Consider the following 14,399-nt stretch of genomic DNA (forward strand, 5'->3'; position numbering starts at 1 on the left):
TGGGGCTACCATATTACATGGCAAATTTAGGTTTCTGGTCAGATAATTAAAAACAACTTTATACAATAAAATAAACAATTATGGTTAGGAGGAAAACTTACATTTAAATAATTTTTCTTATCAACTGAAGTGACATTTTAAATATTATCAATTTTCTAATGAAAAATTATGTATCTAGATTAGATTATACACTTCTATTCAGGTTTTCTACAAATTTACCAAGTGTCTATTACATGCAGCTATTAAGTAATTGGGGGTGAAAAAGAGATGTGGCCCTGCAATCACGGAGCTTACTGGTTTCTTGGGGGAGGCAGAAATTTAACAAGGCATCCTAAGTGAGCTGTATATTAGAACACACATGAACAGAGTGGTATGGGAATTTGTTTCAGGGTTATGGGGTGTGAGCTGGGAAAATAATAACATGGTATGATGATTCCTGGGAGGGATGCTACTTTACTTCAGTTCTTTCTGTTATCTTAAAATCATGCTGATCACAGCAAACTTTTATTGACAACTCAGAGTCATAATTATAAACATTCACTATTATATTATGCTACAAAACTGTTTTTCTATCTCTTCTAGCATTGAATCCTGCATAAAGCAAGATATTTCCATGTAAACACTTTTACAACACTTCAAATTATGGAAAACTAAGGTCACTTAATATTAAAGTTCTGTCCCAATATAGTTATCACAGTGTGGAACGACAGCAATAATTTGCACTTTAAATATATGCAGTTTATTGTATGTTAATCATATCTCAATAAAGCTGTTTGGAAAAAAGGGAAGAAAACTCTCTGTGTGACAAAAGACAGCATATACAAAGTTAAGAGACAAATGACAGACTAGAAGAAAACAATTATACAGATTACTATCCAGAATATAGGTAAAAATATGATAAATAGATAAGAAACACTCAATTAGCACAATGTGAATGTACTTAGTGCCACTGAACTGCACAGTTAAATATGGTTAAAATAGTATGTTTTATATTATGTGACTTCTACCACAATAAAAAAAAAAAAAGTAAAACCATTCAATTCACTAGAAAAAAATGAAAAAAGACAATAAAAGGGCAAATGACAGAAGAAATAAATGACCAAACATGTATGTGGACAGATGTTCAATCAATCAAGAAAAATGAAAAGTAAAATGAAATACTGTGAGAATGACAAAAAATTAAAAGATTGAGGGTCAAGCGCTATTTTAAATAATAGAGGAACATCTTCTTGTATACTCTCGGTTAGAATAAAGAAATTGTACGTATATTTTATAGAACACAATGTAGCAATTAAAATTTTAAAAGTGCACGATTATTATTATTACTATAGACAGTATTTATGAAGTGCTTCCTATAAGCCAGCCACTGCTGTATACTGCTTAGTTGTATTAACTCATTTAGCCCTCAAAACCACCATATGAGGTGAGTGCTGTTATTATCCCCAATTTGTAGATAAGGAAAGTGAGGCACAGAGCAGTTAGGTAACTGCTGTAATTAGCTGTTAGGCTGAACAGCTAATGGGTGGCAGAGCCGAGACCTGCACACAGGTGTTCTGGCTCCAGAGCTGATTTTCTTAACCTCTAGAGAATAGCCTCTTCGTTTACTGACATGGGAAAATCTCTAAGACATTATTAAAAGCAAGTTGCATGATACACACAGTATAATACCATTCATATTTTTCAAAACACACAGAACAGTATGATCTATATCTGTATCTATCTCCAGAGAAAGGACTGAAAGGGTTACAAAACTGGTAGCAGTGGTTTCTCTTTGGAAAAGGGTCTGAGGGACTGGGAATGGGGATAGAAGGTAATCAATGGGGACTTTTGTTTTATGTATATTGTTTTTCATACCATGAAAATGTATTCAGATATTACTTGTATAATCTGATTTTTAGAATATTATTCTATTTTATTTTATTATTTTTTTTATACCCTGGAATAAATCCTACTTGATCATGGTGTATGATTTCTTTAATGTATTGTTGAATTCATTTTGATTTGGGGATGCAAAAAGGTATTCCATGCAAATGGAAACAAAAAGAAAGCTGAGGTAGCAATATTAATATCAGACAAAATAGACCTTAAAACAAAGACTACAACAAGAGACAAAGAAGGACATTACATAATAATAAAGGGATCAATCCAACAAGGAGATATAACAATCACAGATGCATTCAAGATAGGAGAACCTAAATACACAAAGCTAATATTAACAAACATAAACAGAGAAACTGACAGTAACACAATAATAGTAGAGGACTTTAATACCCACCTACATCAATGGACAGATCATCCAGACAAAATCAATAAGGAAACACTGGCCTTAAATGACACATTAGACCAGATGGATTTAACAGATCTAGAAAGAACATTTCATTCAAAAACAAGAATAATACTAATCCATCTGTATCAGGGGTCCCCAAGACCATCCCCAGGTTCAGTGATTTGCTAGGAGAACTCACAGAACTCAGCATAAAGTCATATTCTTGGCTAGTTTTATTACAGTGAAAAGGTAAAAGCAAAATCAGCAAAAGGGAAAGGCACATGGGGTGAAGTCAGGAGGAAACCAGGGGCAAGCTTCCAAGAGTCTTCTCCCTTAATTCCTCCAACAACGAGTTATGACAATACGTGTGAAATGCTGCCAACCAGGGAAGCTCATTAGAGACTCAGCGCCCAGGGTTTTTACTGGGGCTGGTCACGTAGGCATACTCTGCCTAGCCCATACCAAAATTCCAGACGCCAAGAAGGAAAGCAGGTGTTCAACATAAACCACACTCTTTGTACATACAGTTTAGGCACGTGAGCCATTCTTATCAAGGAATGATGGGAATTCTTCTAAAATCCAAGTTCCCCGGTGCCAGCCAAAGGCCAATCTTGCAAGCAAGTTTTTCTAAGAATAGCAGTTTCAGGCCTGCTATGTTAACTCTTTTCTGCACACCATCTTTTCCATAATCTTTGTGATATTAAAATGCAATTCTATTATGTCTTTCTTTAGTTTTTTGTTCTCACCTGATTCGTAATTAATTCTTTCTAAGAATGTTTCCAGACTTTTCATTTGTTTTAGTCACCTACATCTGGACTTTGGCTTGACTATGTCTTTCTTAAAACGTGAAGCCAAAAATGTAAAATAATATTCTAGGCATAATTTCACATAAATGGGGTATTGCATTTTTATTAATGAAGTATAACTTAAAAACAATTTTTTTTTCCAGCCAAGCCATGTGGCTTATTGGATTTTAGCTCCCCAACGAGGGATCAAACCCAGGCCGCCAGCAATGACAGCTCTGAGTCCTAACTACTGCCAAGGAATTCCCAACACTTTGTTTTTTAAAGCTGCATTATTAATGGATGATTTTGGAGCTGCAGATAAAACTCAGATTCTACAACATTATTATTTATAATCCCATTAATGACATTTTGTTTGCTTAAGCACAATGCTGTTAACTACCAAGATGATTTTGAATCACAATTCTATCTGTCTCTGATTGACTATTCCTTCTAGCTTCCTGTCATGTGAAAATTATTAAGGGTTCTGGAGCCAGACTACCTCAATTCAAATCATGGTACCACTACTTACTAGCAATGTGACCTTGACTAAGTTAGCATAAGCCCTCTGTGTGCCGCAGTTTCCTTACCTGTAAAAACTAGGAATAATAATCATACCTATCTCACAGAGTAGTTCAATGAAATAAATGAGATAATGTATATAATAAACCTAGTATGGTGTCTGGCACATTGTAATTACATAATAAACATTACTTATTATTATTAATCTAAATTATTGATAAGAATAATAAACAGGTCAGGATCAGGGGCAAAACTCCATGGCATTTTTGGGGTGACCTCTCTCAGAGATGAAAGCAATCAAAATTCTTTGAGAATATCAATTCAGTGAGACATTATACTTTACTATGTACTTCAATCCAATACACAAAACTTCAAGATATAAAGGAAGTTAGATATTCATTATTATTAATTTTCAGTTATGTTAGAAACTGTAGTCTCTAAACTCAACCTTTTTGTTACCTATCAAACACTTGCTTGAAGAGAAAGAAATCAAAATAGACTAGACTGGCAAGAAAATCTCTACCACTAAGAAGATAATTTCAACTGTTCAAAAAATTCCTACCTATGTCAGAAGTCTGGCAGAATAAGATTTTGCTGTGCTTATTCCTGTATATTGCCTACAAGGCAATACAATGAAAATAAAACATTAAAATGATAACCAAAGTATTAGGAAAAAAAGAAGTGTTCTTAGACTCTTCATCTTTTTTAATTAGAAAAAATCAAGGGAACACGAATGAAAAAATCTTGTAAAGAACAAATGCCTGTAGAACTTGTCATCTGCAATCAGAAAAGCTAAAATTCTTAGACAAAATGTAACTTCTGGAATATTGACTTTAATGGCAGTAGGAAGCATCAGAGTGCACACTTCAATAATGAACTTTAAAAATGAACTGACCTCTAAAGAGAAAATGACAAAGGAATATAAATTACTGTATGTATAATATTTGTTACACTTATCCATTCACAGTCATATTCCTAAATTTTTCTAAGATCAAACAACTACATATGGATAATCAACAAATGAAGGTTTATTTCCAAACAAATGACTGTCATACAGTTTCTATCAGGCTACTGTCTCCAGTTAATGATTGTCTACAATGTGGTCCTATTTAGAGTCAAATATGAATCTTAAAATTAACTCATTCTAATAGTGCCTTGAAGAATAGCTTAGTATTCACTTAGGAGCACAGCTGCAGAGGCATTCAGATTTGTATTCAAATCCTTGCTCTACAACTCACTGTGTGACTCCAGGCAAGTTACTTAAATTCCTCTAAGCCTAGTTCCTCAATAATAAATGGAGATAATATTTACCTTACAAGCTTTTTGAGAGGATGAATTAGCATATATTCTATGTGTTTTATTGTAGTTATACTTAAAGTAAAACTTACTATTTTAACCATTTTTAAGCGTATAGTTCCGTGCATTAAGTGCATTCACATTGTGCAACCAGCACCAAGGATATATCTTTAAAGTGCTCAAGACTGAGCACACAGTTACTGCTTGGTGAGTGACAGCTAAAATAACTCTTATTAGTGCTACCACATAACACCCTGAATCTGTGCAGATTACTTACCTCTAAACAGAAACTATTTCATATTTATTTCTACTGAATTGCTCCCAATCTGGGAAATACTAACTTTAATTTTTAAGCTGTAAAATACATTCCTTACTTTCAAATTCTTCATCCACATAAAATACATAAAAATATTAAGAGCTAGTACTTATTGAGCACTTAGTATGTGCCTGGTGCTATTCTAAGCACTTTACAGGTATTGACTCATTTAATCCGCACAATAAAAATTCCAGGAGGCATATACTAGTAACAGTCACATTCGACAGCTGAGTAATAAGAGGTTAAGGAACCTGGCCAAGGTCACCCAGCCAGTAGGCTGACAAAGCCAGGATTTCCACTCAAACCAAGTTCTAGAGACCATGGTTTTAACTATTCCACTATCCTGCTTCTCCCACATGCAGTAACATGGGGCCCACAGCAATGATTACTTTTGGATGCCAGATGTTATATGTTGACTTAGCCTTTGAGTTTCTCAGAAGCTTGGACATCCGTTATTTCATGTGTTCCTCCTAACGACAATGAAGAGCAACTTCTCCCATCTTACAGATGGAGAAGTGATTTGCTTAAGGTCAACAGGAACATGTGAAAGAGATCTGGATCCTGCTTGGCCACTTATTAGTTGTGTAAATCTAATATAATTTTCCTGAGCTTTAACTAATTGTAAAATGAAAATAACTAATATCTCTTACAAGAAGAGAAATATATGTTCGCAAATCATCTAGCACAGAGCCTTGTATAAAAACTGCTCAATAAATGTTAGCCCTCCTTTCCTCCTTCTCCTATTTGTGACTCTCTTCAAACACCATGCTACTATTTCTTGATACCCTCTCACCAACTGCATTAACAGATGGGTGGCAAAGAACATGATTTTTTGGTAATTACCATGTGATACCAAATGAAATCTCAGTGAGGTCCAGCTATATTATGTAATTTTAAGTATAACAAACTTCCTCCCTTTTGTCCATATGGTCTACCACTTTATCAGAGTAGAAAACAAAATTGGTCTACCAAGATTTGTTCTTTATAAAATTATGCTTAATGTTCCCCAATACCTTCTGTTCTTTTAGGTAACCGCCAAATGATTTACATGATTTGTTCTAGTTTCTGACCAAACATTGTTTAAAAATTAAGTTGACCTTACTATATCCAAAGTTATCTTTTTCCCCTTAAAAAAAATGTGCCTGCTTCTGTCATCAGATACTTTTTCCTATTCACCATAATTTTTCAAACATAAAAGCTAATAGCTTGGCACCAGGTTATTTTCCTTCACATTTGCATAGAGGGAATATCTAATACTGAATTATAAGCACTATTCATGCCAAATATGGCCACAGCAATTGGTATTTCTTGTTAAATGGGCAGCATTTTCCTAAGAAAAAATAGAAATGCTAGGGGGTAGCATGTCCTCTTATAAAGCACAACTGCTGTATGATTAATACTTTTTTCCTGGATAGCAAGGATATCACAAACCACACTCTGTTGGCTTCCAAGTATCATTTACAATACTCCCATGTCTTAAAGCAATCTGGAAGTGGATGTTAAAAGCCAAAGGAATTTTTCAGTCAAGTGTCAACTTCTGAATTCTACTACCTTCCCAATAAGCTAGAAGGCATATTGGGAGGCTACAATCAGAAGTACCAGAGAGAGACTTCCCTGGTGGTCCAGTGGTAAAGAATCCGCCTTCCAAGGCAGGGGACGCGGGTTGCATCCCTGGTCAGGGAACTAAGATCCCACATGCCCTGGGGCAATTAAGCCTGAGTGCCTCAACTACTGAGCTCGTGTGCCTCAACTAGAGAACCTGTGTGCTGCAGACTACAGAGCCTACGCGCTCTGGAGCCTGCTCGTCACAACTAGAGAAGAGAAAACTCACACGCCACAACTAGAGAGAAGCCTGCACCCTGCAACTAAGACCTGACACGGGGGGAAACAAAAGAAGCACCAGAGAAAAGTGGTGCTGTGGAAACAATTCATTTGTGTTTGTCTGAGGGCTAGTAGCTAATATAAAATAAAAAAGCTGTTAGAGGTGGTAACTTGATTTGCTAAAAAAAGCACTGAGCTAAAGACAGGATATTTTGCTTCATTTATTCACTCTTTCTTGAGGTAACGTTATGAAAAGGAGAGGGGGATTATATTTTTGGTGCTTAAGTTTAACCATATATAAATGACAACATTACTTGTCCAACTAATCTCATGAGTCTGACAGAAGGATGAGTGAAACAAGAGCTGTTAAACCATTGTTTAAAATGTAGAGTAGATAGCAATGTAAGGCTTAATTATATTTTTAAACTTTGTAAGCATTTACAATGAAGTCATTTTACTGGTGCCAGTCCCACTGGCCAAATACACATTACTGATGAAGTAACTTAGTGATACTTTCTCAGTCCTTTATGGAATTATATCTATCAAAAAATATGAATATTTGTCTTATCTGTCAGTTCCTACTCATTTGGTTTCACTTTTATAAGTTAATACTTATAATAAACAAACCCAATATAAATCCACTCAATTAAAAAGTGAAAATTTGGAACATTATCTCATAAAAATCACTAAAATCTCTGTCATATATCAAGACTATCTCAATATTACTGCAGAGAGTTTTCAGTTTTAAATAAATAGGTTTCATAAAATAAACTAACTTCCCATTACTGACAGTCAAACTAAAAAGTAAAAAAAACATTAATTGTTTCAAACAAAAAGAATACTCACATCTTGTCCCATTAGACACCGCAACTTACCTCATCTCCCTTCAAAACTTCAGTCCCATCAAATTCACGGGTCTGATTTGTCTTCACTGACACTTCTCTCTCTAGGTTGGCTAATTTCTCCTTTGCTTCCTGAAGTTCCTCAGCTTTGGCTTCTTTTTTACGAGAAATGATGGATGCCTAATTGAGCATTAAATGTGAATGTAAAATAAGACACATAATCAACTTTCTATTATCTTGTGAAATTATGTATTTTTTAGATTTTACTGGCTAAATTTTCAATATCAAGTTGACTTCTGACAGTACCACTTGCCCTACTACCTACTATCACCAGGTATATATTTAGTACGAGTATGCAATGTGTATATAATATAAGTATATTTTTGGCTGCACTGTGTGGCTTGCGTGATCTTAGTTCCCCATCCAGGAATTGAACCTGGGCCCCGGCAGTGAAAGCGCTGAGTCCTACCAACAGACTGCCAGGGTGTTCCCTGCAATGCATATTAAATAGCAGCCTAAAAACATTCTGGAAGACAAAAGCCCGGAAAATATAGGACATATCAGCAGAGAAACAGAAATGCAATAACAATAAAAATATTAAAATCTTGTTAAGTAACACTCAAATGCTAATGAAAATACCTTCTAGTTAAGTATAGAAGCTAATACTAAGTCTACTGTTTTGGTATGCAGGATCTATAAAGGCAGCATTTTATATTAGTAACTCTTGGGGGATTTCCTTAAATGAACCATGGCTGTACTAATTTAAGAAAAACATTAGCTAAACTCTTCTCAAGTGAAAGAGTACAAATATTTTCTTCAAACAAATTTGACAAGAGGGGGTGAATCTTCAGTGCAAACCATTTAAAAAATTCTATTGTCCTTCCTGTTTAAAAACTGAAAAAGACAGGTGATGAAGGAATGCTTCCCTCTATAGAATTGTTCCAGCCAAAAAAAAAAAGAAGAGAGAGAGAAGGAAAGACTAGTATACCAGAATTGTATAGGAATTGATGGTATGCTTCCTTAACATGATAAAATAAATAAATATAAACCTCAGCCCCAACCAGAATTATTTAATAGAGAAATATGAGCATATACCCCACCAAAGTCTGAAACAAAGTAAAAATGCCCAGCATCACCACTACAGTTTAATACTGTGTTGAAGGTATTTGCACATACCACTTGACAAGAAGAAAGCAACTAGAAGAAGCACAAGAATTTGAAAGGAAAAATTGGAATTTTCATAGTATATGATGATGTACCTAAAAAAATCAAAAGAATCTATAGGAAACAAATCAATAGCTTTCACAGACAAATCAGTCAGAAAACATCAGAAGGAAGAGTCCTCAAGCAAAAACCAAAATTAAATATGTAAGCATAAGTTTAACAAGATAAGTTCCAAAATTTTATGAGGAAAACTAAAAGACTCCTGAAAGACACCAAAATAAACTCGAACAAATGGAGAGACATACCATGCTCTTAGATAGGAAGACTCAAAGATGTAAGTTCTGAGGTGATTGATAAATATAAAGCAACCCTAACAACTTAAAAAACATGATTTTTTTCTAGAGCCAGACAACTTGGTAATAAAGCTTATTTGGAAGAACATACAAATGAGAATTATAAGGAAAACCCTGAGAAAGTAAAGCAATTGGGGGTGAAAATGGCTATTTTTATTAGATATTAGAACTTGATAAAATTTCTATTTAAAACAATTAATATGGGTTGAATGAACTGTGGTATACCCACTCAATGGAGTATGTCTGTGAACAGGAATAAGCATATCCACTGGGACAGCTATAATAAAAATGACAGATAATAACAAGTGTTGGTAAGAATGTGGAGAAATCAGAAGCTTCATACACTCTTAGTTGGAATGTAAAATGGTACAGCTGTTTTGGAAAGCAATCTGGCATTTCTTCAAAATGTAAAACACAGAATTATCATATGAACCAACAATTGCACTCCTAGGAGTATACCCAAGAGAAATGAAAACTTATTTCCAAACAAAAACTTGTACAAGAATGTTCCTACCAGCATTATTCACTGTAGCCAAAAAAGTAGAGACAACCCAAATGTTCATCAACTGGTGAACAGGAAAACAAAATGTGAAGGACTTCCCTGGTGACACAGTGGATAAGACTCTGTGCTCCCAATGCAGAGGGCCCGGGTTTGATCCCTGGTGAGGGAACTAGATCCCACATGCATGCCGCAACTAAGAGTTCACATGCCACAACTAAGGAGCCCGCCTGTTGCAACTAAGAAGTCTGTGTGCTGCAACTAAGGAGCCCATGTGCCACAATGAAGGAGCCCACACGCTGCAACTAGGGAGCTGGTGAGCCACAACTAAGGAGCCTGCCTGCTGCAACTAACACCTGGAGCAACCAAATAAATAAATACATAAATATTAAAAAAAAAAAAAGAAAAACAAAATATGATATATCTATACAATAGAATATTATTCAGTAATAAAAAGGAATAAAGTATGTACAGATACATGCTACATCATGCATGAACTTTAAAAACAGTACACTAAGTAAAAGAAACCAGTCACAAAGGACCACATATTGTGTGATTCCATTTATATGAAATGTCCGTGATAGGCAAATTTAGAGAGGTAGTTTGGTCTTTGGCAGTTGACTGGGGCTGTGGATCTGGGGGAAATGGGAAATGACTGCTAATGGATTAGGGTTTCTTTTTGGGGTGATAAAAATGTTCTAGGGCTTACCTGGTGGCATAGTTGTTAAGAATCTGCCTGCCAATGCAGGGGACATGGGTTCAAGCCCTGGTCCGGGAAGATCCCACATGCCACAGAGCAACTAAGCCCGTGTGCCACAACTACTGAGCCTGTGCTCTAGAGCCCATGAGCCACAACTATTGAGCCCACATGCCTAGAGCCGGTGCTCCACTGCAATGAGAAGCCCATGCACCGCAATGAAGAGTAGCCCCTGCTCACCACAACTAGAGAAAAGCCCATGCGTGGCAATGAAGACCCAATGCAGCCAACAAATAAATTAATTTTTTTAAAAAAGTTCTAAAATTGTGTAATAACTGCACAACTCTGTGATACTAAAAGCCACTGAACTGTACACTTTAAATGGGTGAATTGCATGGTATATGAATTGTATCTCAATAAAGTTATAAAGGAATAAAAATTATTCTATTAACCAGCATATATTAAGAAAAAAAGCATGGAGAATAAAAATTTGTATAATATGTTCTTCTTTCTCTAGGGATGGAAATATATGAATATATGTCTATGTAATATTATTTTTGATGGAATAAACTCTAAAATTAAAAAATACCTATGTGGGAAGGAAAGAATAGAGTGGATGGCACAGAGGTAGATGCTAGAAACGTCTTCAAATATTTCTTGTTTTGTAGGTTTGACTTGGAATCATGTAAATATCTTAACTAATTATAAAAAAAATTAATCCCTAAAGATCAAAATGACCATATATATTTATTCAGTTTCATTTGTAGCCTAACCATACAGAAGAATTATTCCCAGTAACTTTAAAACAGTAATCTGACTCCATATCCCTAGTGAGATATATCCTAAAGACAAAACAAACTAAAAAACAATTTTCATCAGTAATTATATTTTTGATGGTAGTACTGGTATTTTATTTTGAAACTGTTGTACATAATGTATAGATTAAAGCAAATGATGAACTATGTCGGTGCCAATGGAATAAAGCAAATCATGAATTCAAATATGTTGGTGTTTCTGAGAACCAGAATTTTCAATGTGGGATAAGGAAGAAAATATGAGATTGATGAGGTTAAGTAAAAACCCAGTAGTGCTTGAGGGCATTTGGTTCCTGGGAGAATAGACAACCCCATACTTTCAAAGTATAGATTCCAATGTCTAGTCATGGGTCAATTTAAAAGGCTGAAGAATATCCACCACTGGCCACACCACAGGAGACCAGGGACTATCACATTAAAATGGGTGGGGCTTTTCCATGGGTAGGTGGGAAGTCATGAACCACTGAGAGATTAACCTAATCATCCACACTGGCTCTTGTCCACACTCCACCATGCAGGACAAACAACCTCTGAGCAGTCAGCATGACAGTGCTTGGAAAAGAGTCATAATAACTACCAAATATTTTCTGGATAGATCCTTGATATGCTCTTCTATATGTTTCTTTTATTCTAAACTTGTTCTCTGAGGACCTGATGTCTTATTCCAATAATGACCCATGTTTATCTGCTCTGATATGAGGCCATCTACTCAGCAGGAATGAATATTGTAGAATTCAGTCCTACTCAGAGAACCCATATCAAAAAGACTGCTCACCATTAGTATCTGAGCAAGACTTTTTCTATAAACAAATATTGGGCAGAATGGCCCTCTCTGACAGCAGAGTAAAGATAAAAAAGTAACTGGCCTAACTTCATCTCCTCTATAGTCAAGGGAATGGCAAATTGGAGATTTACTTATCTAGAATTTTAATTCCTTCTACAGAATCAAGTTAATAAAAGACCAAGAAACTCCTGATTAAACTGGATATGGAGTATTTTGTAGACACGGCTGCACATTTTGGCTTTGTTATATTTCTGCTTTCTCAGTTAACTTCTAGGAGCTGAAACATTCCACATTCCCCAGCAATGTGGGTGCCAATTCAAGTTTACAATTATGACTAAAAATCACCCTGCTTCTAGCCTAGCCGAATCCTCTGCCCCTCACTAAGCATCACCCTACCCAGGAGATACACTAGCAAGTTGTGCAATTGAATAAAACCCATAGTTTTCATTTAGATTCTTGCAACTGTATCATATGTAATATTATCACTTTTTCTACATTTTGGTCAAATTAACTTTTACATAAACTAAAAACAAAAAAAACCAGTAGCCTTGAATCTGTACTGAAAGGATTAGTATAAACTCATGGTATACTTCATGAGAGAGAAAGAGAAAAAAATACTTCCTAGCTCTGTCCACTAATAAAGACTTAAAAACAGTTGCCACCCCAGTAGCAATGAGAAGTCCCAATACCCAGATTGTGGTCTATAAATATCATTTCCCACTAAAATATATCAGGCTCATAGAAGAAAGTCTAATTCCAAGACTAGGGTGGGAAATGTAAAAGATGAGCCTAGAAATTATCTTAACCATACCAGAAAGCAAGGACACTATCAAAAACAAATAGTATTTTAAAAGGACTCAGAAGTTAACTTGAAAAGCCTCCTATCAGCCAAAAAATGGGACAATTTGAGCATAATTAAGGGAAATGTTTGCAATTTAAATTTCATTACATCTATGGTTCATAATAACATTAGACAAGAAACCAAAAAATTAAAAACTAACCCTAACTAATCACTTTTACTGTTAGAGGCAACCAACCCATTTTGAAAACTGAAAATAAAAATAAGAATCAAGCACGTATCCTGACTCTCCTATATGAGCTACAGCCCAGGATAACCAAATAGCTGATGAGAGGAGGTTTCTCTTTTCAGAAGTAGTCCAGCTACAACATCACTAATTATTAGAGAAATGCAAATCAAAACTACAATGAGGTACCACCTCACACCAATCAGAATGGCCATCACTAAGAAGTCTATAAATAACAAATGCTGGAGAGGGTGTGGAGAAAAGGGAACTCTCCTAAACCATTGGTGGGAATCTAAACTGGTGCAGCCACTAGGGAAAACAGTATGGAGGTTCCTCAAAAACTGAAAATAGAGTTTTCATGTGATTCAGTAACCCCACTCCTGGGCATATATCTGGACAAAAATGTAATTCAAAAAGATACACGCACTCCTATGTTCACAGCAGCACTATTCACAACAGCCAAGACACGGAAACAACTTAAATGTCCGACAGATGAATGGATAAAGATGTGGTACATATATACAATGGAATACTACTCAGCCATAAAAAAGAACAAAACAATGCCATTTGCGGCAATATGGATGGACCTAGAGATTATCATACTAAGTAAAGTAAGTCACAAAGAGAAAAACAAATACCATATGATATCACTCATGTGGAATCTAAAATATGACACAAATGAACTTTTATGAAACAGACTCACAGACATAGAGAACAGACTAGTGGTTGCAAGGGGGGTGTGGGGGAGGGATGCAGTGGGACTTTGGGGTTAGCAGATGCAAACTATTATATATAGAATGGATAAAAAAACAAGGTCCCACTGTATAGCTCAGGGAACTATATTCAATATTCTGTGATAAGCCATAGTAGAAAAGAATATAAAAAAAGAATGTGGGCAGGTGTGTGTGTGTGTGTGTGTATAAATGATTCACTTTGCTGTACAGCAGAAGTTAATACAACATTGAAAATCAACTATGTTTCAATTAGAAAAACAAGTCATCTTGCTAATAAATGAAGGAGGAATCACAGTATCAACATTTTATAATCCCCAATGAAATTAATGGACAGGCACTGATTAATCAATGGTACAAAAAATCACAAAAAAAAGAGACAACCAGACATTATTCCCTTCAAATGAAAGTATAAAATACCACGTAGAGAGTATTCTTGACAAAAAAAAAAAATCAAAACAGAACCTGTTCAAGCTTCTAATTCTA

At 35.3% G+C, this 14,399-nt stretch overlaps 1 protein-coding gene across 14 annotated transcripts in view; it reads right to left on the bottom strand.

The window, feature by feature from the left end:
- IFT81 (intraflagellar transport 81) overlaps positions 1-14,399 on the bottom strand; it is a 241,975-nt gene that overhangs the window by 43,933 nt on the left and 183,643 nt on the right. For all 14 annotated transcript variants that reach the window (XM_057747000.1, XM_057747011.1, XM_057747010.1 and 11 more), the window contains one exon: positions 7,879-8,025. In XM_057747000.1, the coding sequence (XP_057602983.1) occupies positions 7,879-8,025 (147 nt within the window). The remainder of the gene's footprint in view (positions 1-7,878; positions 8,026-14,399) is intronic.

Source organism: Hippopotamus amphibius, chromosome 8 (assembly GCF_030028045.1).
Source record: "Hippopotamus amphibius kiboko isolate mHipAmp2 chromosome 8, mHipAmp2.hap2, whole genome shotgun sequence".
NCBI lineage: Eukaryota > Metazoa > Chordata > Mammalia > Artiodactyla > Hippopotamidae > Hippopotamus > Hippopotamus amphibius.